This window comes from Tachypleus tridentatus, chromosome 6 (assembly GCF_004210375.1).
Source record: "Tachypleus tridentatus isolate NWPU-2018 chromosome 6, ASM421037v1, whole genome shotgun sequence".
In the NCBI taxonomy this organism is placed as follows: Eukaryota; Metazoa; Arthropoda; class Merostomata; order Xiphosura; family Limulidae; genus Tachypleus; species Tachypleus tridentatus.
In genome coordinates, this window is record NC_134830.1 from 123,616,110 (window position 1) to 123,640,397 (window position 24,288).

The 24,288-nt window shown below is 31.1% G+C and overlaps 1 protein-coding gene across 2 annotated transcripts; it reads left to right on the forward strand.

Annotated features, from left to right (window-relative positions):
* Positions 1–1,995: 1,995 nt before the first annotated feature.
* On the forward strand, positions 1,996–17,779 carry LOC143253538 (transmembrane protein 243-like). 2 transcript variants are annotated; one of them, XM_076507582.1, is made up of 5 exons: positions 1,996–2,190; positions 3,452–3,556; positions 3,841–3,891; positions 11,404–11,505; positions 17,360–17,779. In XM_076507582.1, the coding sequence occupies exons 1-5, from the start codon at positions 2,167–2,169 to the stop codon at positions 17,513–17,515; spliced, it is 438 nt and encodes a 145-aa protein (XP_076363697.1). In that variant the 5' UTR covers positions 1,996–2,166; the 3' UTR covers positions 17,516–17,779. The 2 variants fall into 2 exon arrangements, with proteins under 2 accessions (XP_076363697.1, XP_076363699.1); XM_076507584.1 differs by having other exon boundaries at positions 1,996–2,160.
* The last annotated feature ends 6,509 nt before the right edge of the window (positions 17,780–24,288 follow it).

Here is a 24,288-nt window from a genome sequence, read left to right on the forward strand (position 1 = left end):
TTCAAGTTATTGTGTCCCATGTCCCACCACGCCCCTTATTACGTGTATAATAAAACTGTTGTCATTCACAGCGTGTTATATAAAAAACAAATGTGGTATCCTTGTTCTCTGTTCATTAGAATATGACATGGTAGTTCATAATGACAAAAACACACTTTGAGTAAAAATGTGTTATAAAGACAGCTGGTATAGTATTAAAACTTTGATTAAAATAAAGTACAGAACGTTTTGACTTTCCTAGATCATCTTCAGGTTAATAAAACGTTGTTCCGTACTTTGATTTAATTAAAAGTTTTAATACCTATAACAGTCATCTTGAGAATATATCACATGCTAGTGTTCTTGCAAAAAATATTTAACACTATCTTTTGTAGCTACATTCGAAACGATTATTGTTCTATAATTTTCTATCTGATTTCATTTTATAATTGTTACATCGTGCAGTCGGTTTATCTTGTTGAATTGTTTCTTGCATATCACTGACTCAAATTACGTTGTACTGACGTTAGTACTATTAAATAGTGTCAGTACTTACTCTGTACTCACATTAGTACTGTGAAATAAGATCGATATTTTCGCTATAGTGATGTTGGTAGTGTGTGTGTTACTGCAAGGAACATAGGAAGTAGGTCTCTATGTGAACTGCAGGCAGGTAAACAAAGGTTATACTGAGATCAATGCTTGTCACTAACGGTCTACCACCCGAATTTGAACTACGGCAGCTCATTAAAAGTTTTAAACCTTGCAGAACAACATAAATTTAAACAAGTTAGAAAAACAGTACTGGCCAAACATCAGCCAGAAAACCAGTACCGATCAGTTTACCCGAGTATCAGCCAGAAAACCAGTACTCATCAGTCTACTTCAAGATTCAGCAAGAAAACCAGAAATGATCAGTCTATCCACGAATGGATTAAGAAACCCCCTAGGAGATTTAATCTTAACTTTAACTGAAATAAAAAAATCTTCCACTGATGTCTTCAATCACGAATAACTCCAGGCATACAAAAACTTTCTAACTTCTACTCACTACAGATCTACATATCCTCCCGGTTTTTTTAAATACGAACCTTTATGTTTGTTTTTGTTCTAAGTAAAGTAGTCGGCATTGAAGCTTCATACAAACTGAACTTCACAATTTTCATCAGTTAATAATGTGGAAGCTAAAGGGATATCTAAAACCTACGACAAATATTTATCAGCGAGGAATAATCAAGATGTATTGCTGACACTAGAAAAGTTTCCTATTTAAAAATAAAACAAATGCATGCTTGTTTCGACATACAGTTAGTTGTGAATTTGTAGGCTGAAAATATTGTTATCAATACGCTGGGAATTATTCATATTAATATCTTATGTGTGTGTGTGTTTTTTTTTAGATTAGTGTTACATATTTTTTTTATTATTATGAGGGTTGTTAAGTTCACATTCTCAGTGTGACAGTGAAAAGGATCGCAATATCAATCAATTTAAACAGTGGTTTGTTATTTGCGCGTGCTAATATAACAAAGTAACAGAAGAAGAACAATTGACAACTGGCACAATGTATGGAAATAATTATGAGAAAACACTAAATAAACATATTATATTTAATTTTCACAGAATGGCGGTAGGTGTACGTACTCCTTATGAGAGGATGAAATAAATCAAAGTAAAATTTAAAACAAATTCTAGTTGGGATCATAATTTTTATTATTTTATTTGACCATGTTGTTTTAAATACATCAATGTTAAAGCAGAACTTAACATAGTTTGGATACAAAACAAGAAAAGAAGAAAAGGTAGGCTATTGGCATCTAGAGCTTATTAGCTATTAGTGCACGAAGTTGAATTTGTTATTGAGTTCTCCCAAATAAATTTTTTATACAAATACGTTCGAATTGTAAAACATTAATAACAAAATATATAAGCACAGTGTCGTAAATTTCCGCATTGTATTTTGAGTTATTTATTTTCGAAATTAAATGATTGTATATTCTATCACTAGATGGTGCTGTCATACGCTTGTCACCTGATGATAGTTCGTCTGCCAGAGACAAACTGTCACAATAATTTAAACTTATTATTTTAAGTTAACGTGTTTAGGGCAGGTGAATTGTGTATGTATTCTGTTACGTTTGGTATACTTCCAAGTATTCATTGAGATATTACAGACAAATAGTAAGAATGCCCTCTGATCTTTATTCTTTGGTACTGTCAGTATCGTACATTTATTATTGTGTATGTTAGGATATATTAACAATATTATGGTTTAAGCGTCTTTAATTTAGTGCTTTACCGCTTGCGCAAGTAACTACGGTTAAGCCTAAGATAATTAAAATAACTTACAAGACTTACTAGTGTTATTTTTTAATTTACGGTGATAAGTGTTACAACTGGTTAACTTTACCGCTACAACATACTGTTTATCAGACATAAGTTGATTAATGTCTATTATGAATATTAAGAAAGTGTGTAATGTTACATTAAATGTAAAAGGTAGAAGGATGAAGTGAAATTAAGGAAATGTTTTTGATATTTAACACGTAAACCTACTGTAAATTTAATTATATTTAATCTGAGCTTTTGAGCTATAATTTTAAGAATAAATAAAAAAATGAACCAAAATTTGTTCAGAGTTTTAATCCTAAAACTAATATAATGCAGAAAATTTTAAATCAGCTATCATTGTAAGTTGTAAATGCCCATAGATCATCTCTTATATGTATTTTGTGTACATTTGGACACTGGAAGTCATTGTTAAAGTTTTATGTATACAAGTTTTGTAAAACTTGGGAGTTTATACAAAGATGTTTTTATTTTAAGACTATTGAAAAATAAAACAGTGCTAACTGGATCATTAAGATCATTCATAAGATATCAATGAAGTGTTTTGTAAAGCATTTCTAAAGAGAAAAGTAATTTTATTAAAGAGAAAGTATGTGCTTTTCCCTCCTAAACTTGTAACTACTAGCACAAAAGCTGACATGTGGTACTTGCTTCAAACTAAATACTTGATTAGATCAGACATGTATATGCACATCCATATTTCAGTAGTTTTAATATTAAATGTTATTGAAAGCACATGTACATCTGTATGCTAGTAGTTTAAAGTTATTGAAAGCACACATGTGCTTGTATATTTTTGTACTTTAAAGTTATTGAAAGCACACGTCACTTATGCCGGTCAAGTTAATCACCCAGATATAAATGTTTTATCTTGATACCTAAGATTGTGTCACTTTCATAGGGTAGAGTTTTTACTTGTATTTTTTGACAATGCAGTTCAATCTTCATGGGTCATTAGTAACAGTGGTGTTTCATGACTTCCATGTATTTTTGTAGGTTCCTGTTTGTTTGGGTATACAACAGTCCAGACACATTGAGGGTTTAACATCATATTTACATTTATAACATTTATAAGATGCAGTGTGTTGATGAACCATTAACAATTAGGGTTCACTGATTTTAGTTTCCAGCCATGAATCCTTCATCTGCAACTTCCCCTGTAGAGCAGGCTCCTCTCTATAAAAACCATATACCTGACAGGCCTCTGTTTGGAGAATCTACAAGAAGGGTGAGTTTCTAGTTCCTGATTATAAACAGTTTACAATTTTTATATCATTTTAACAGTTGCATTAAAAAATAAGATTATATATTTATGACAATTTTTTTTCTGTAGATGTATAATGATGTTGAATATAAATAAATCTGGATTAATATTGAATATGGTTTTAGACTTCATGTGTGTACTAGTAGCGTGTGAGTGAATAAGTAGGTTTACGTACTTGGAAACATGTTAAAAGATCTAAGAGTCATTTCGTTTATATATAAAATTGATACAGATGATTTGTTTTTCAGGGGCGTCTGTTAAATCTAATTGTGGGAACATTAGCAAGTGTGTTTGTTGCTGTAAGTATTACTTAATATGTATTATTATTATAAATTTTATTTTTTGTAGAAACTCGAATTGAGCAGGGTTTTTAATCTGATTTTAAGACATATTAGAACTGCTCCTTCACTAGTCATAATGAGCCTATCAGAAGTTTGTCTGGGATATACACTGACCATGAAGGAAACCATTAAATATTATAACTTTATTATAAGTGTGAACTCTCTCCATCTTATCTATGATACTTGTATTCTATAAAAGTGCTTGTCTTTTATAGTTCCTTATCTGTCCAGTGCTAGTGGTGCATGAACTGATAGTGTTGGTCATTTTGTTACCCATAAACAAGGTTCAACATCTCTGAACATGTATTGGTCCATTTTGTGACCTATAAACATGCTACATTTCCAAACAATTATTAGTCCATTTTTTTGTTTCTCACAAACAGGTTTACAACATTCATAAACATGTATTGGTCCATTTTGTTACCTATAAAGAGTCTCTGAACTTGTATATTCACATAAACACGTTTAAATTGTTATGTTGAGTCATTAGCTAAATAAATATTTTTAGTCTTATGTATACTTGTGACAGGGTTTGATGTGTGTCGTATACAATTCATAGTTGTGTACTTAATTGTCATTAATCATGTTGTTACAATTGTCACTCACATTGTGAATATCTATAATACATGTATGTATACATACATCTCGTAAATTCATTTGTTAATACAAAGTATGTTCTAAACTTACTGGATTGGAACCTTCATGAGTGAAGGCAGTTGTAAATGTAAATACAATAATATTTTAAAATAATAACAAATTCCACACTAGTTATTAAAGACAATGTTTTACATTAGATTTATGGTGAGATTGTTTCATGTTGATTTCACAGTGAGAGAGTTTATATTCATGACATCACAACAATTATTATGATCCTACAGTTATGTTAATTTTATCTTTTTAATTGTCATTTAATGACTCATTATCATTCTCTACACATGTACAACATTTGTTTTCTGCTCCGTACAAAAAGTACAGTGATTAACAGAAATACAGTTATACTATGTGTAGATATTGAGCCATCTTGGAGGAAAATGAAAGAATGACATCATGCATGGGTTGTAATCAGTAGTACAATAACTGTTTGATGTTGATACTAAAATGGTTGTACAGTGTTATACAGTGAGACTTGGTTATACTCATATATCATGTACTGGTCTCCCATGACAATAACTTGACACCTTTCCTTGTGAGACCAGTTTGCAAAAGTACCAGTTGCAACAATTTGACACCTTCTCTTGCAAAACCAGTTTGCATGAGTACCATTGACTTCTTCCCTTGAGACCAATGTGTATGAGGACCAGTCTCAGTAACTTGACACCTTTTCTTGTGAGACCAGGCTGTACAAAGACCAGTCCCAGTAACTTGACACCTTCCCTTGTGAGATTAGCCTCCATGAGGACCAGTCCCAATAACTTGACACATTCTCTAGTAAGACCAGTCTGCATGAGGACCACTCCCAGTAACTTAACATCTTCCATTGTGAGAACATCTGTTTCCCAAACATTAAGAACATGAACATCCCAGCCATATTTAGTTTAGGAAGGAAATACAGTTTCTCCAAAAATATTGTACAAATTAATATTACACATTTTTGCTACTACAAACACCTCTCCTTGTATGGAATTTTGTGTACATAAATGTAGTAATTTAATTTCTGGAGGAACCATTTTCTTACAACCTCATCATATGAATTGATTACCTGTGTGTGATTGCTATGGTAGTGGTATTTTTGAGATAAAAGGTAGTGAAATCCAATTCCAAACAGCAATATGTTTTGTAACCCAGAATTTCCATGGATTAGCTGACTACATATACTATTGTGAATGTAAGTTACAGATGGTTATGGACTTCAGTTGGTTTTGTTATATACAGAAACGTCTCCATTGATGAATTTATTCAGGTTATGAAAAACTATTTAAATGTTTGTATGCAAAAGATTTTCCAGATCTTCCTTCTAGGTTTGAATGTTGTCTCCAACTCTGTACTTCAGGCAGACAATAAGATGTTAATAACAAAACAGTTACAAGCAGAGCTGTTGTTTTTGTCCATCCAGTTCTAGTCTGGATAAAATGGTTGTAGTGAATTGTTTCATCCAGTGTGTATTGGGACAAAACAAATGCCCATCACAAAACTTTGTATTCCAAGGAATGTACCAAAATTACATATAAGTAGTATAAGAGTTCCAAAAAACATTGTAGTGTATACTTGTCCTGTGTAGAAATTGATATGTGTAGGTTTATGTTGTAGGAAACATTGTGGTGTATGCTTGTGCTGTGTATAAATTGACACAGGTATAGGTTATATTGTAAAAAACATTAGTGTAGAAATTGGTACAGGTATAGGTTTATGTTGTGAAAACATTGTAGTGTATACTTGTCCTGTGTACAAATTGATATGTGTCTAGGTTTATGTTGTAAAAAACATTGTGTGTACTTTTCCCATGTAGAAATTGAAACGTGTGTAGGTTTATGTTGTAAAGAACATTGTAGTGTGTACTTGTGCAGTGTAGAAATTTTTGTGTGTAGGTTTATGCTTTCATTTTTCTCTATGACTTTTAGTTGAGAAATTATGTATAAGTTATTTTGCAGCATAAAACAATTAAGTTAAGAATTTGTAACTAGATCTGTTAGATCCTTTAAAAAGTGTTTAATTATGAAGTTTTATAAAGATGATAAACCTTATTTCCAACTGTAAAAGTGCTGAGTTTAAAACATGTAGGATAAGAAAAATAATATTTCATCTATAGTTTATGCCTTTTGTCTTTTTGTCTAAAATAAATCAGGAGCTTGCGTGAATCGTGACTGTGGTTTTGTGGAAAGTCACATTTGTTAAAGTAATTCACAGGAGTCTTGGTTGTTGTTATTATTTTTCTTTTGATTTTTCAAGCAATGTTTAACATGAATAATTTAACAAATTGCCAAATGCTCAACTGACTAATAATTGGCCTAAGTTTCCAACAAAATCAACACTGGTTCATGGAAGCAATTGATAAATATTATCAGTGATAGGGTTAGATGAAGGAAATACAAGTTTTGTTGTTACAATAACTGTGATAATTGAAGATGTGTGTTCAGAATAAATACACAAATTACACCAAGAACATGAACAAAAATTTAACATTTTAAAGAAAACATCAACAATATTATTAAATTACAAATCTCTGTTCATCTATAAAATTATTCAGATCCCAGTGCATGGATCTTAAAATATTTATAAACAATACCAGTGTTTCCATGACTTTATAAACTTGTACATTGGTAACAGTAATTTCTTGAATACAACACTTGTTTAGTTTTATTCTGAAAACAGCTGTGGGTTCTATATTATTTTGTATAACAAACACTGCAGTTGAATTGTTCCAACTTGACAGAGGTGGTATGATTCTTTCATATTTCAAAATCTAAACAAGGTCACTAGGTAGCAGACCTTTTAAAATTGCATAATGAAATTTTATCAGTGTAATAACTTGTATAAAATGATACTGTTTTGGGATTCCTATGCTCATTAAATATATTTTTCTTTGGTAAAATATAGCAAGATGAATGATGCAGACAACCTAGTGTCTAAATAATAGTTAATCTATGGTCTGTTAAAATCTGTATGAAATATTTTAAGGTAACTAAAACGACTTGGGAACAATGTGGCCATTACTTATCCATTTTGCCAACACAGTAAGGATAAGAAGGTAACACTCAAGTAGATGACATGGAGTAAATACTGTTTCAGTAATGTTTTCTGTAATTGCTCCAATATTACTCTGGCTTTTTTATTTATTACTGACTCTGAATATTTCAAAACACTGAATGATTGAGGTTAAACAACAAAATGTGTCATGGTAAACAGGCTGTAGGAATCTTATGACCTGGGTATTTCACCATGAATCAAATTTGTATGCATCGGTATATCATGAACCCTGATAGTGATTAATAATGGATACCTGAATGAATTCTACAAAACCTTACAGAAAATTCAGCAAAAAGCACATTAAACAGTTCAAACAGCACTAAAACCTTCATTCAAACCAGTTCATTTATAATCATTGTTATTATCTTACTGGTCTACAACAAAAAGTGTTTGGTATATTGGACTCAAATCTTTTGTAGAATAATAAATGAGGTATTGTGAAGGTTGTAGGAGATCTGAAAAGTTGAAGTATTTCTTCTATATTTTATATAAGCTAAAAATATGATTCTTATGTAAACAATGTTATCATTTTACCTTTTGAAGTTAGCTTTTTTACAAAGGTCTGATGTTTTTTTAAACATTTTAAGTACAGGGTAAAACAGGGATTAATAACCAGTAATGAAGATTAAGTGACTACTATGTAGGTATTCAATGCTTTTACTTTATACAGTTGTATTTAAGGAACCAATCATATTGTCTATGAAGAGAAGGTAAAAAAATCATAACACTAATATTATACTTTGTTATTCATAGTATAATTACTTCAAAAGGCACAAAGGTTTATTTAAAACAATGTTTTAGTTGTATATGTTTCATTCATAAAGGCTGCTATTGCACTGATAACATTTTGTGAGTGCTTAGTAGGGGCTGTGTTTTAGTCTAGGCATGTATTTACCTGTTGCTGTATACTTTATAAAGAGAATTAGTTACATAGAAATTATAAATGTTGTTCACTATACTCTCAAACAAATCACCATAACAATATTCAGCTGTAGCTTAATGTTTTACATCTCTACTAATGCAATCAAATAGTCAACAGCTACAATAAATCATCATGAACCATATTGGTTAGTTCCCAGCTATGTAGTGTGTGTGTGTGTGTGTGGGCGGGCTTTGACACTAGAAACCAGTTTTTGATACCCATGATGAGCCAAAGCATTGATAGACCATTGTATAGCTTTGTGCTTAATTACAAACGAAAGTAATTTTTTGCCCATAGTTGAGCATAAGAAGACCAACAAGCAAGGTAAATAACAAATTAGGAATCTTAAAACCATGAAACTACAGATCGTAAAAACAAATAAGCAAATAAAGTGGGAAATACTGTAGACATTTCTCACTTAAACTAAAAGTTTATATAATTCTAGGTTAATGACATAGTCAAAATAAGGCTTTGTAATTTGAGTAAACAATGTCTGCAGTATCTCAGCATTGTTTGCTTATTTTTTTTTGTGATCTCTAGTTTCAGGACTTTAGATTCCCAATTTGTTATTCATCTTGTTTCCAGTACTAATCCACAGCAGTATTTCTTTGGTACTCTATCAATTTAGAAAGCAAGTCAAAAATAACATTGTAATATGGTTTTTACAATGTCAATAAACAACTGGTCCCTGACAGATAGGCTTGTCTTTCATAAAACAAATATACAAAGTTGCCAGACTGACATTGTTGACTTCAGCAGCAATGGAAGAGAGGGTGCTTTATCATAGTCTGTGTTAGGTCATTGACATTCTTTAAGACTTTATCTATTCCATTTTGAAGACTTTTTTCCGCATACAAAAGTTTCCTCTCTGGTTCATGTACTAACATTCCAAGTAATGTAGTGTTTTGAGGGATTCTGCTATAGTCTTGAAGATCCATTTCTGGCTATTTTTAAGATTTAAGATGGAACTTTGTGTGGAGAAGGTCAACTAAAAATATGATTGTTTCAAAAACTTTGAAAGAAATAGGTGTATGGAATGTGTTATTTTTTAAAATTGTACACTATTTGGTAATAAAATTACTGGACAAAAAGGCATTATTTCCATTGCCAACATTTTTGTTGTAAAATATTATGAATTACTTAATATTAAATGAATAAATACTAAACAATAAACTGTAGTTGCTGGACAGGTAAATTAAAATTTTGCCTTAGATGCCAAATGAAGGACAGGTGGGGTGAAAACCAAAAATATTTTTTGTATGACTTACATATCACATAGTATGAAAGATAAAGAAACCTATTGTAAAAATGGTAAACAAAGGTACTTCAGGTATTGGGCACTTCAAGTATTGATTGGTTGTTGTTACTGTTCATGAGTTGTCTGTGTATTTTTTAAGAAGGCATTTTCTTCATTGTTTTAAGATATCCTTTCCAAGTCTTTTGGCTATCCTCTCGTATCTTTTTTCATATTTCTTGATCTTTACACTTCTTCATTTTCTTCCCTTATCTCTTGGTTGCCATTTCTCTTAATATAACTTCTGCTAAAGTGTTGTTACTGTACCCAGGTCTGGGAAAGATGGATGGAATGTAATCAAACATATTCTTTTTTTTTGAGTCCTATTAAAATAACAAAAGGTTATAGAAAGCATGGGACATGAAAACAACATTAAATGGATTTAGTACTAGGTTAGTACTTCAAGGCACTAATACACCACAACTGTTCTAATGACTGTTATTTACTTGATATTACAACCTGATTTATTTTACTTCTTTACAGATTATGCTGGACTTGGTGTAATATATAAACCTTTTGATTTAACTACTGCAGTTTTCCCCACCAAATTAATTTTTGATTGACTTGAGAATTATAATTATTATGAAATTATTTGTAGTTTGGCACCATAAACAAAATAAACAGTGAGGTAATCAGATGTGAATCTGTTAAGTGTCGGTTTTAGACTTGAGAATCCTACAGATGTGTAACTAATGTCCAGATAATAAAAGTTAAACTGCACATTCTAATTTAATATTATACTTTTATTTAAAGAAGTAGAAAAAAATCGCTTTCTACATTCTTACTAAATTGATTTGTTTTACAATGTCTTTTTTTAGTCTTAGGCCCACTTCAGACAAAGAACAAAATACATCTCACTATGGTGGAAAATCAGTTGAAATTAGGGTATAACACTGAGATGTACAGGCTTGGAACAAGATAAATTAATAATACATAACAAATTACAAATATAACACTGTTAATTAAGCTACTGGATGCATGAAAACTTTTCACCATCTTGTGTGATAGAATACTGTGATTTGTCAACCATAAATAGCAAGTGTACAGTGATGGATTTTTTGCTCACTTTGGATCAGTTGCTTCAGGAATATGTCATACTGTGCACAATTTTCCTACCACTCAACATGTTCCATTTTACTAACAGTCAACATGTGTTGTACCATTTTCTTACTGGTCAACAAGTACCATTTCCTTGGAATTTTTATCGTTGAACTATTATCCACTGGCTCAGTAACATTTCTTATAAAAAATATTGTGTTATACATCTGTTTGAACAAATCAGTACAATATATGGTTAAAAATGTAGTGTTTAAGGTGTATAACATATATCAATACATGTTACAAGAGATTATAGCATTATACACCTATTAAATACAAATCTGTACAATACATGTGCTGCAAGAGAATCTAGTAGGTCTGATACAGTCCTTTGTTTTTAATTCTAATGTGTTTAATTTTGTGAATGCTGCTCTGTGTTCTGAAAGTTTTTAATCTTATTTTATTTGTATATATGTAGAAAATCTATATGTACAAGTAAGTCTGTTATCCAATTTTGATGTTTCTTTTACAGGTGACATTTATATGTGCATGTGCAAGTCAAAGTTCTTTCAAAGCTGTGAATGTATACTTTAGCATTTGTATTTGCTTGGTAGGTTTTTCTCATCTGGTTTTGGTAAGTACAAGCTCATTTATAGTCACATTACACAAAATTTGTTTCACAGTAGATACAGTTGAATGATTGTTGCCATAACATGTGTTGTTGTTAGTACTCTAACAACAGGAAATTACTTTTGTTTAAATAAAGTGCTAGTAAGTTGACACACTGCGAGTTTAAATTATGGGATATTAAAAAGTGATTGAAGTAGAATTAGAACTATCATTTACTTCACTTGACATTTTAAATTTATGTGGGTATGCACTACACACCTGTAACTACTCTGTGTATGATTCAATGGTGAGTATTGTATATACTGCTCGTACATATGGTAGTAATGTAACATGGGAAACAAAGGCAAACTTGTTGCACCAAAAGATTGAGCAATTTATTAGTAACTCTTATAATAATGTAATGTTTAGGGACAGCAAAGAACATATTGGTCCTTCTAGGCTATCCAATTCTCTAAACTAAAACTATTAAATAAATTCTTTAAAACTTTTAAAGCCAGCCATTATCATTTATATAATTACCAAGCTCTCTCTTAAATTTACTGCCTCCACAAAATCAAATGCAACCCATTCCAGAGGCTAACCACACTGTTATAAAAATGAAACTGTCTTATCTGAAGATGACTTCTACCCAGCCAAACCTTACATCTGTGTTCCCTAACTATGAAAGTGATTTCCATCCAGCCAAACTTTATATCTGTTTCCTAGTCCTATGGAGGTGGTTTCCATCCAGCCAAACTTTATATCTGTGTTTCCTAGTCCTATGGGGGTGACTTCCATCCAGCCAAACTTTATATCTGTGTTTCCTAGTCCTATGGAGGTGACTTCCATCCAGCCAAACTTTATATCTGTGTTCTCCCTAGTCCTATGGAGGTGACTTCCATCTAGCCAAACTTTATATCTCTGTTCCATAATCCTATGGAGGTGAATTTCATCCAGCCAAACTTTATATCTGTGTTTCCTGGTCCTACTATTATCACTTTTAGATATGAAAAATAATGATGCATCAACACTAATCAATTTCCTTTACAATCTTAAATTTCTCAATCAGACCCCCACACCAGCTATTCTTCTTTTTAAGAGAAAATAATTTTAAGGAACTTAATCTTTCCTCATCTGACAACTTCTCCATCCCAGGCACCATTTTGGTAACCCTTCTCTGAATACTTTCCATCAATTTGATGTATTTTCTAGGGTAAGGAACCCAACACTAAATGTGGCCTAACCAGTGACCTGTACAATGAAAGTGTAACCTCTTTAGTCTTGTATTCAATATTTCTGTAGGTACAACGTAAAATTCTTATTTGCTCTACCACTAATAACAGCACATTGCTTGGACGGCTTTAGAGACTGATCACTATTACACTAAGATTCCTCTACTTCCTAACACTTTTAAGGTTATTCCCATTAAAGTTATAATGTAAATTATGATAACCCACATACATTATGTAATTTATTGACTATTCCTTAATCTATGTCATTGATGTAAATTAAAAAGAGCAAAGTTTCTATGAATGACCCCTGAGGTATCCCACTTGTAACGCTAATTTAGTTTGACTGAACTACTATGTGTGACCCATGAGGTATCCCACTTGTGATGCTAATTCAGTTTGACTGAACTACCTTGGCTTTCTTCCATCAAGCTACTCTTCTATCCAGTTAGTTAACGTATCCCCCACACCTACAGAGATAACTGTGTTCATGAAAGTATAGATATACCAAATCAATACTCTTACCTTTATCTACACAAACAGTAAACTTTTCAAAGAATATACAAAAATTTTTAAGGCAAAAGTTTGTTATTATAAAACCATATTGACTATCCAATAAATTTCTAAACTTTGTTAAATGACTATGCAAAGCATTTTTGAACAGATTTCCTAAAACGTTTCCCACAGCTGATGTAAGGCTAATACACCTATAATTACTGGGTCAATATTTATCAGCTTCCTTGAAAAGTGAAGTTACATTAACTAATTTCCAATCCTGGCCAATATTCAAGAACTGACTAAAAATAGTACAAGTGGGTCATACATCAAATCTTTGAAGCCCTTTGGAAAATATAATCTAAACCAGATGCCTCATTGTTTTTTAACCTTCCCAGTTTTTTTCTCAACCACTTCAGAATTAATGTATTCATCTTGCTTCCATTTATCAACTGTTCAAGATGTGGAATACTGTTCAAATCTTTGTTAGTAGAAACTCAGTGAAAAACAAAATTTAATAACCCAGTAGTCATCTTGTGATCATCAGCTACTTTATTGTCCCTCAATGTTCCTATCCCATGGTAACATTTTGTTTATCTTTAATGTATTTATAGAAATTGTTACTGTTAATTTTTACATTTTCATCAAAACTTCATTATTATTCTATAATCTTCTAAATCTACAGTCATACCAGTGAATTTATATTTCATGAATGTGTGATGCTTTTCTTTAATTTTGTCTCTTAAACTTTGTATGAACTAATCTGTTTTTTTGTACTTGGAGCTACCATTTTATTTCTATAAAGAGTGTGTTTACCTTGGATATTAAATACTTATCTTTAAACATTTTCCATGTGATCAGTGTCTCCAAATAACTGATCAGCCTAATTCATAACAGATAATTCTTGTTACATCCTTCAAAATTTGTTTTTTGAAACTTCTAACCAAAATATTTATTATCTTCATATGTAGCAAAACATTAAATCTAATAGAACAGCCTTTAAGTAGCATAGTGGTATGTCTTTGGACTTAAAATGTTAGCAACTGGGTCTCAGTACCTGTTGTTAGCAGAGCAATGACCACTTGAACATAGTCTTTCACAGTCCACCTTCTCAATCATTTCTATATTTGATGTTAACAATAAATCTAAAATAGCATTATTTTTAGTAAGTTCCTTGACCAGTTGGTGATGAAATCTATCTTGAACAGTTTCCACAAACCTTTATACCTCAGAGTTTAACTCTAGCATTTCTCAACCTATATGACTGAAATTAAAATAACCCACAAATGTGCTTTCATTAATAGCTGAAACTATAATCTTATTGTAAAGTTTCTCGCTAATTGCATCATTATCATCTGGTAGCTGTAACAAATTCTTACTGGTTGCTTTTTCCTTAATATCCACTAACAGAAACCCAATCTCCTTGCTATTATCTTAAATATCTTTAACAGGATGTAACTCAAGATTCCACTCTCTTTACTACTCTGTCCCCATTAAATACTCTCTAACCATGTATTTTAAAGAAACTTCTGTCATCAAAATTATCTACATTTTACCATGTTTCAGTTATTACCATTATATCAAAATCCTCCATTCCTACTAGTGCTGTAAGCTCATGTTTTATTTCTTATAATTTTATCATTAAAATATTAACAATTAAGCCTAAATTTATAACTACTTCTACACTGATTTCCTGTACTAAACTTTTATCTGGTCCCTGCTGGTACAGCTGTAAGTCTACAGATTTACAATGCTAAAATCAGGGATTTGATTCCCTTGGTGGACTCGGCAGATAGCCCAATATGGCTTTGCTTTTAAAGAAACACACATTTTATCTGCCTTTTTGTTTTCTGGCCCTCACTACTGTCTAATCCTAGTTTAAAAACTTTTCTTACAACTGAGTTAACAGCCATAGTAAAAAAGTTAGTTCCTACCCTATTTAAATGTAAACCACATATTTGAAAATGTCCCTTGTATTTATTAATTAGCTCCTCTGATCTACCTTTCCTTATCATATGTGCAGAACAAAACTGTCTCTGCCAGCTCCTTTATTATATCTCCTGCTCTGTCCCTTGTGTCCTCCACCTCTGCCCCTGGGTAAAATAATCTAACTCTTTTCTCCCTATTTACTCCACAATCTATTCTGTCCTAATACTTTGTCAAGGAATCATCTATAACTATAACCTCTTAGTTATCCACATCCATCTCTGACCCATTTGTTTTCCCTCCTCCATTAGTTTCTCATTTGCAGAAGCCAAGGGCTGAAATATGTTCTTCTATACACTTGAATCAAGTATGTTTATTAGTTTTTGTACTAATATTACTTTTGTTAGCAAATATATCTCTTGCACATAAAATTAACTCCTTTTTCCAAAATAAGAGGATATTTGTTAGAAACCCCCTATTCACTAAAGAACTCTATCATTAATTTTGTGATTTTTAAAAATATTTATTGGAACACCCCATTATTAATTTATCTGTTTTGTTTTAAGGTCTGCTAATTACCCTTTTTATTTTTAATAACAGGATAATTTATATTTATATCTAAACTATGCATTTGTACAAAATCATGTTTATTTCAGAATGTATTACAATAAATAGAGAATAAACCATAAGCTTATTTTTAATCAGTGACCGTGAAAGAAACTTCGATTAAAGTAACAAGTTTGGATGGGTATAAATAATAAAATATCTGGAGCTTGGTGTTGAAACAATGTTGCAGTTGTCCTTATGTACTGATTGTTGGTATTACAACAATACAAAAATAGCAGACAGAGAAAAGTTTCAAAACTGCCTAGCTTCAGATGTATAACTAAAAGTGGAAACTACAGAGCTGACCCCATATTTATTATTGTGAAGTGTCTGTAGAAGTCTTAAGTATGGACCAGAAACTGGACTTTTGTGTAGGATTGTTAGATATTGACCAAAAACTGAACTCGGCAGGTAGAATTTTAGTGTCAACTGACAACATAAGTCCCTATCTAGGATTGTTAAATGTCAGTGTGACTTGGTATGTAGAATTATAAATTGTCATCTAGTAATGTGATTCTGGTTATGATTGTAAAAATATAATGTTACTTTAAATATTAATTTTGAAAACTTTGTCAGAAGTCTTCCTTACTGAAGTAATATCCTCTAACTGATTGAAATATACTTTTAAAATCAAGATCAGAAATAAACAGTTATGTTATAAGACTGACTCTCACAGTGAAGAAACAAGTACTTTTTTTTAGTACATACATAACATTCACAAGATCACATGAGTTTAAGAAACAACTACTTTTAGTACACTTGTAACGCTCATAAGATCACATAAGTTCAAGAAACAACCACTTTTAGTGCATGCATAACATTCATAAGATCGCAAGTTTAAGAAACAACTACTTTTTTAGTACACTTGTAATGTTCATGAGATCATGTGAGTTTAAGAAACAACTACTTTTAGTACACTTGTGACATTCATGAGATCACGCGTTTGTTTAAAATGTACAAGGCAAGATGGAGGATTTCTGAATTATTTAAATTTTCAATGAAAGAATAATTCACCTTATGTATGTATTGCACATTAAAGTAAACTTGTAACATCCTCTTACATCGGGTTTACACTTAATCTGTGTCTGCTACATAATATCATCTTAGTGTTACAGGCCTGAAATATTCTAGTACTGTAGATTCACACATTATTATCTTAGTGTAATGGGCCTGAACTGTTCTAATACTGTAGGATCACACATTATCATTTTAGAGTTACAGGTCTGAACTGTTCTAATACTGTAGTTTCACACAAACACTGTTACTAGCTAAAGATATTTTTGAATTTTTAGCAAACTATTTTAAAGTTTTTCTAATGGATCAATTTTATTAGTATAAAACTTCCAGTGTACAGTCATAACACCTTGTATTTCTAGATATACTGTATAAACCTCTGGTGTACGGTTGTAACACCTTGTATTTCCAGATATACAGTATAAACCTCTAGTATACAGTCATAACACCTTGTATTTCCATATATACTGTATAAACCCAAAGTGTACAGTTATAGTTCCTCGTATTTCCAGATATACTGTATAAACCTAAAGTGCACAGTTAGAGTACTTTGTTTTTCCAGATATACTGTATAAACCAGTGTATAGTTACAATACCTTGTTTTTCCAGATATATTGGTATAGGCAAGGAGATGTGGACCCCAAGTTTCGGTTCTTGATCTATTTCAATGCTTTCACAATTTTTCTGCTTTGTATTTGTGCAAATGTTTCTTTCTTTCGAAAAGTTAGAATGTACAAACAGAACAATCTCCTGATTGATCCTTGAAGCAGCTCTTTGCCTCAGTGACGTACAGTGTGGAAACTTTTGAAACTTTTATATTAATTCAAATGTTTATTTCTCTTTAAAGTTAAATTGTGCCAAGAAAAGAGTCTCCTAAAAATGCTTCACTTCTGTGCTCTGTACTCTTTAACTAAAGTGAAATTTGTACAGCTATATAGAAAGTTAAAAAAGCCTTAAACTCAGTTGAATGTTTCTTGTATAGTGTTACTGTCTTTAATGTCAAATATGTAAATAAAGTTTTTAATTCAACATTGTTTTCGTGTTTTGCTGTTACTATATTCATAATCTCTACACAAGTAATTATGCATGCTATCTTTACACTCGAGATATATTTTAAAATTTCCAATTTTATGAATTGCTAAATTATAAAGAGTAACTATCACTTAATAAATTTGGAGAAAAATCTAGTTTTATTTGCAAATAAAATAAACATGATTTGATATTAATTGCTTTTTCCCAGCTCAAATTATTCAAAGATCTGCTTGTATTTTCTATAGCAACACTAGTTTTCAATGAGATATGTGTAACATTCTGTGTAAGATTGCCAGCTATACTTTAATTCATCTCATTTTACCCTCCTAATAAAAGTTGTTTTCCCTTTGTAATGTGAGAACTTTCTACCAGATTTGTTTAAGTACAAAACTCCACTATATTTAATATCATGAATAAAAGTTTACAAACAGGAATTTTACTTGAATAAATGAAAATTGTGAATATTACATCTTTTTATACAGTACAAAATTATCAACTGTTTAGGGTATTCAATAAAATTTTAAAACCAGTTGTGTTGTCTTTGTTATTCATCTTAATAGTAAAACATAATTAAATATTAGTTTGATGTTCAACAATGATAATGTTCCCAGTTAATAGTAACATTAATAGCAAAATTACAATGGGTTTATGTATATCAGTTTGAGCTTTATCAAGTATAATGTATGTTGTTGATATTTACTAAGATAAAATTATAATGATTATATATCAGTTTGGGCTATATAAAGGAAAATGTATCCAGTTTATGTATACCATAACAGTAAGAATATAATTATCATATGTAATTTTGGGCTACATAAAGGATAATGTGTTCAGCTCATGTTGACCATAATAGTAAGAATATAATGATCATATATCAGTTTGGGCTATATCAAGGATAATGTAATTGGGTCATATAAACTTTATTAATAAAAATATAATAATAAAGTATCAGTTTGGTGTTCATCAGGTTAATGTACCTAGTTAATATTGACCTTAATACTAAAACTATAATCATAAAGTATCAGTTTGGTGTTCATCAGGACAGTGTACCTAGTTAATATTGACTTTAATGCTAAAAATATAATCATTAAATGTCAGTTGGTATTCATCAGGATAGTTTACCCAGTTAATACTGACCTTAATACTAAAAATATAATTATGAGTTAATAGTTTGGTGTTCATCAGGATAATGTACTCAGTTAATACTGACCTTAATACTAAAAATATAATTATGAGTTAATAGTTTGTTGTTCATCAGGATAATGTACCCAGTTAATGATATCGGTAACTTAATAGGATAGTGCAGTCTACTTTAGTTCAAACAAATTAAAGCGTATGGCTCCATTTAACCCCAATTATTGAATTTATAAACACTCCCTTCCCACGTTATTACGGGGCCATAATTTCAGTATCATTTTTGAAATCCGTTTTGTTACGTTATCTGTTAAAAACAACATAACGTACAGGCCAGGTAATAACATTAATAGTAAAAATCATTAGTTATATAATATCACTTAATATTTATACAGTTAAACTGCCTTGTACATAGCCGTAAGCACGTTATAAGTGTTGTTAAGTAACGTAAAATGAATTAACTTCCATTCTTGGTAATTCTTAAATGGTAGGTCGAAACGTTGTTCTCTCTTTATTAGTAAAAGCCTTTCCAGCCGTTCTGATGTATTTTCAACTTCTAGTCCAAAAAGTAACAGTGATAGGGTTATCAACTCTTGTAAATTTAAATTACGGTTTTATTGTAAGGGCTGTCAATGAAAGTTCACATGATTTCGGCCACTTTCTGAGTATCTGTTACATTTGACCGCATAGACGGCACCTAATGGAAGTAAATTAAGACTTTGACAAAGGTTGATAATAAAACAAATATATTTTGTTTTCCAAGTATGACAGTTTCAACAGACCCTTGATAACACTTATTCAGTTACTGGCTCATTCTGTCTTGAAAATAATCCCACCTATTGATCATATTTTAACTCGTTGTCTAACTAACCTAATGACGCTTTACTAAGTAGTAGTATATCGACGTTCGAATAAACTAGAAAACTTTCACGTCAATTCTTCAGATCTTTCGAGAAGGTCTTCCAGGTTTGTTGATCCTAGCATTAGTATTAAAACCGCAGCTCCCTCTAGCTAGCGTATAACATACAGCATAAAAAATCTAGTACACAAACGGTATATAAGGTTATATTCTTGTTTGCCTACAGCCAATGAAATTTAGTTGAATTCTTCGGTATCTTCTCGCATTCGATTGTGTGGTAAATATATAGAGCGCCACCATTTAGATAGTTAGTATAAACAACAAAATGGCAGAAGGAAGTGTGTCTAATTTGGAAAGTTATGTAAAGCATGAACACCTAGAAGTAGAAAGAGCAAATCTGGAACACAAGATAAAACTTGACCATTGGATGGAAAATCTACCCGAAAATCTCCATCATGTTCCTCTGTACTGCTTGGCTATTCCCGGTAAGTTGATATGTAATTTAAAACTAAGACTGCGTAGTGTACAGGGCGGGTCTTCTTTATTGTATTTCCATCTAGTCTAGTACTCCAGTTGTACGAACCCAGAAATATTTAGTTTTACATAACAATTTATAATATTGTTAAATGTATCAAAGCGCTAGTCAAGTAGTGTCGGTAATACTACATATATGTGGTAAAGTAATATTATATACACTGCCATATCCACACCATTGTGATAAAATATATTAAAACCTCACTACAGAAACCAAAGTATAACACTGGTGATGCAATAATTTGTTTTGTTTTCAGTAGGGAGGAGAGCATGATCAATGTTTCTCACAAATGAGAAATGTTATTAAATAAAACATAAATATGCTGTTAAAACTTGTCACCATCACGGGAATACATCACAGTAATACTAAGTACCTGAAAAAGGTTGTTACAGTATGTAACAATCATGGGAATACATTACAGTGTTAGTAAGTAGCTGTAGTAGGTTGTTACAGAATATAACCATCAAGAGAATAAAGTACAGTATTAATAAGTAGCTGAAATAGGCTGTTATAGTATGTAACCATCATGATAATATATTACAGTTTGTAACCATGATTTGTTACTGTATGTAACCATCATGGGAATACATTACAGTATTACTAAGTAGTTGAAATAGGCTGTTACAGTATGTAATGATCATGGGAATACATTGCAGCATTATGAAAAAGCTGAAATAGGCTTTTATAGTATGTAACAATCATAGAAGTACATTACAGTATTACTAAGTAGCTGACATATGTTGTTATAGTATGTAACCATGATGAAAATGCATTACAGTATTACTAAGTAGCAGAAATAGCCTGTTATAGTATGTAACTATCATCAAAATACATTACAGTATTACTAAGTAGTTGATAGAGGCTCTTACAGTATGTAACCATCATGGGAATGCATTACCATATTATTATGTAGCTGAAATAGGTTGTTGTAGTATGTAACCACAATTGTATTCCATTACAGTGTTACTAAGTAGCAGAAATAGGTTGTTACACTATGTATTCATCGATGGGATTCATTTCACTATTACTAAGTAGCTGAAATTGGTTTTTTCAGTATGTACCCATTATAGAGAATACTTTACTTTATTACTAACTAGCAGAAATAGGCTGTTACAGTATGTCATCATCATAGGAGTACATTGAGTATTGTTACTAAGTAGCTGTAATAGGCTGTTATAATATGTAAACATCATGGAAATACATTACAGTATTACTAAATACCTGAAATAGGTTGTAACAGTATATACCATCATCAGAATACATTAGAGTATTACTAAGTAGCTGAAATAGGTTGTTACAGTATACAACCATCATGGGAATACATTAGAGTATTACTAATTAGTTGAAATAGGTTGTTACAGTATGTCAGCATCATGGGAATATGTTACAGTATTACCAAGTGGGAGAAATGGTCTTGTATAGTATGTAACCATCATAGAAATATGTTACAGTATAACTATATAACTTAAATAGTTTTTTACAGTATGTTACTATCATGGTAATACATTACAGTATTATTAATACATCTCGATATATTCTTAACAAACAATGTTTGATTAAGATATGTCTAAATATTTAGTATTTGGTTAAATAATAGGATTTTAAAGGTACAAGATTTGCAAGTGTTTACTTATATAGTTATATTCCAGTAGATAGTAGATATTTTCATTGGTGAGCTTGTTATTATTGTAGTTAGTTATTTTCCAGTTGTTCATTGATTTGTTTATTTTAAGGTTTTTAAATACACTTTCAACAAGTCAACTTCAATGAAATAAATATATCTTGTTATATTAATATATATATATATATATATATATATATTATGTTAACATATATTTAAATATAATATTGGCTTCTGAGTTGCCTTCCAATTGTCCTATAACAAACATACTCTGATATTGGGTTCTGCTATTGGGTAGCTTTGTATGAATTATTTGATAAAAATAATTATGCTTACAGTTCAGATAATATAATTAACCTGTTTATTTCTTCTTTACTGTTTCATACAGGTAGTGTTCACTTTTATATTTTACTTATTAAGCAATGATTCAATAGAAAAGCTAACACTAAGGGATTCCTAACTTATCTATAATCTTAGTTGCAGAATTTTTTGTTTATCATTGAGTAAAAGATATGCAGTCTAACGCACTAATTAAACTGTGGATAAATATACGTCATGATTCTCACTACATAACTCACTGGCTAATTAAACTGTGGATAAATATACGTCATGATTCTCACTACATAACTTGCTGGCTAATTAAACTGTGGAAAATATCGCGTCATGATTCTCACTACATAACTTCGCGCTGGCTAATTAAACTGTGGATATATAGATGTAGTGATTCTTACTGATACAATTGAATAAATCAGTGATTTATTTATTAATACAGTGAATGCCCCTACTGATAATTTTACAAGAATTACCAAGTTCTGACGAAATGTATAAAAATTACAGGGTAAACCTTTAATTAATCTGTGCTTGATTTTTGTCATCATTTCTAATCAGTTTGACCATCTTTCCTCAGGTCCCTTGACCTTAAGCTCTTTACAGAACAGGGTGTGGCTAAGTTGTGATTAAGATCTTTGTTTTTTATTTTTTCCATAATTATTTGTTCTCATCCAAAAGGTTAACTCTAGAATAAGGCATTAATATCCATAATTACAGTACAGCCCTTTTGTTCCTTTGATTACAACAATAATCTGACAAATTTCTGTTTTGTTGACCCTCCTTAATAATGGAGTAAGAAACATAGAGATCTAACCCTTAAAGAAAAAGTTTCCATTGTAGAATGCCATGATAAGTTACTAAACATTGGGCAAGGTAATGCAGCAGTGTGTTTGACAATTGTTGTGTAAAATGTTAAGAGATTGAACTGATACTGAGAGGAGAGCTAAACAGAAAGGAAATCTAAACTGTAAGAGAAAATGCAGTAGAAAAGATGACCAGATACAGTCAGCATTAAAACTTTGGTTTACTAATGTTTTGAACAAGATGTTCATGTAAATTGACCAATGATGTAGTAGAAAACAGGATAGCCAGTTATGAAAATGGGAAAAGACAATTTTGCTGTAATTTATGGGTAGTTTAATTGTTTGGAAAATGTATAAAACTTAATTGTGATGAGCAAAAGAACTTGGATTTTTCACCAGAAGAAACTTGTATTGGAGAAGAATGGACTAAAATGATTGCTGAATATTAGCCTGATAATGTTTACAGATGAAACTGGACTTTATTACTGTTCCTTGTCCGAACATACTTATTTGTTCAAAATTAGAGTGTGAAAAGCTTTAAAACTTCTAAAGAATGTGTGACATCCTATGCTATGTTAGTATGTATGGTAACAAAAGACAGCTTTTGGTGATCAGAAACACAAGAATCAGTGGTATTCTAAATGTGTTGACTACTGCTTAAACTCAACTGGTTGGATAACAGTTCTGACCTTTAATGACTGGTTAATGAAATGAGTTGAAACAGAACATTGTCCTGCTTGTTGACAACTGTACTGTACACTTTGCTAATGTGTCATTCAAACACATTAAGGTTTTACCTTATCTGCAGATATGAGTCATTGATCCAACTATACGATCAAAGAATTATCTAAGCATTAAAAGCTCATTACCATTGAGAAATATGCACTAGAACCTTAGAAAATATAGAAGACATGCAACAACTGAGTGCAAATGATTAAAAAAACCCAACAAACTAATCTCCTCAAAGCCCTGCACATTTAACTATGTCATAGAATCAAGTGTTTGAAAAGATAATTCAGAATTGTTTTAATAATTGGAGATTCTGAAAAGAAAACAAAGAAATTGTAAATAGACCACTTGACATGACTACAAATGGTCTTAATGCTTGGATAACAGTTGATCAAATTATTCATGTACATGCTAAGCTGAAATAGTCAGATGTTTGTCAGACAGTTACTCAGACAGAACCAGAATTGACAGAAGTACGTAAAATACAAGAAGTGC

Coding starts and splice junctions, on each gene's coding strand:
- LOC143253538 (XM_076507582.1), top strand. CDS start 2,167: ATGCCCTCTGATCTTTATTCTTTG. Junction 2,191..3,451: donor CCTCTGATCTTTATTCTTTG/GTACTGTCAGTA, acceptor CACTGATTTTAG/TTTCCAGCCATGAATCCTTC. Junction 11,506..17,359: donor GTTTTTCTCATCTGGTTTTG/GTAAGTACAAGC, acceptor TTGTTTTTCCAG/ATATATTGGTATAGGCAAGG.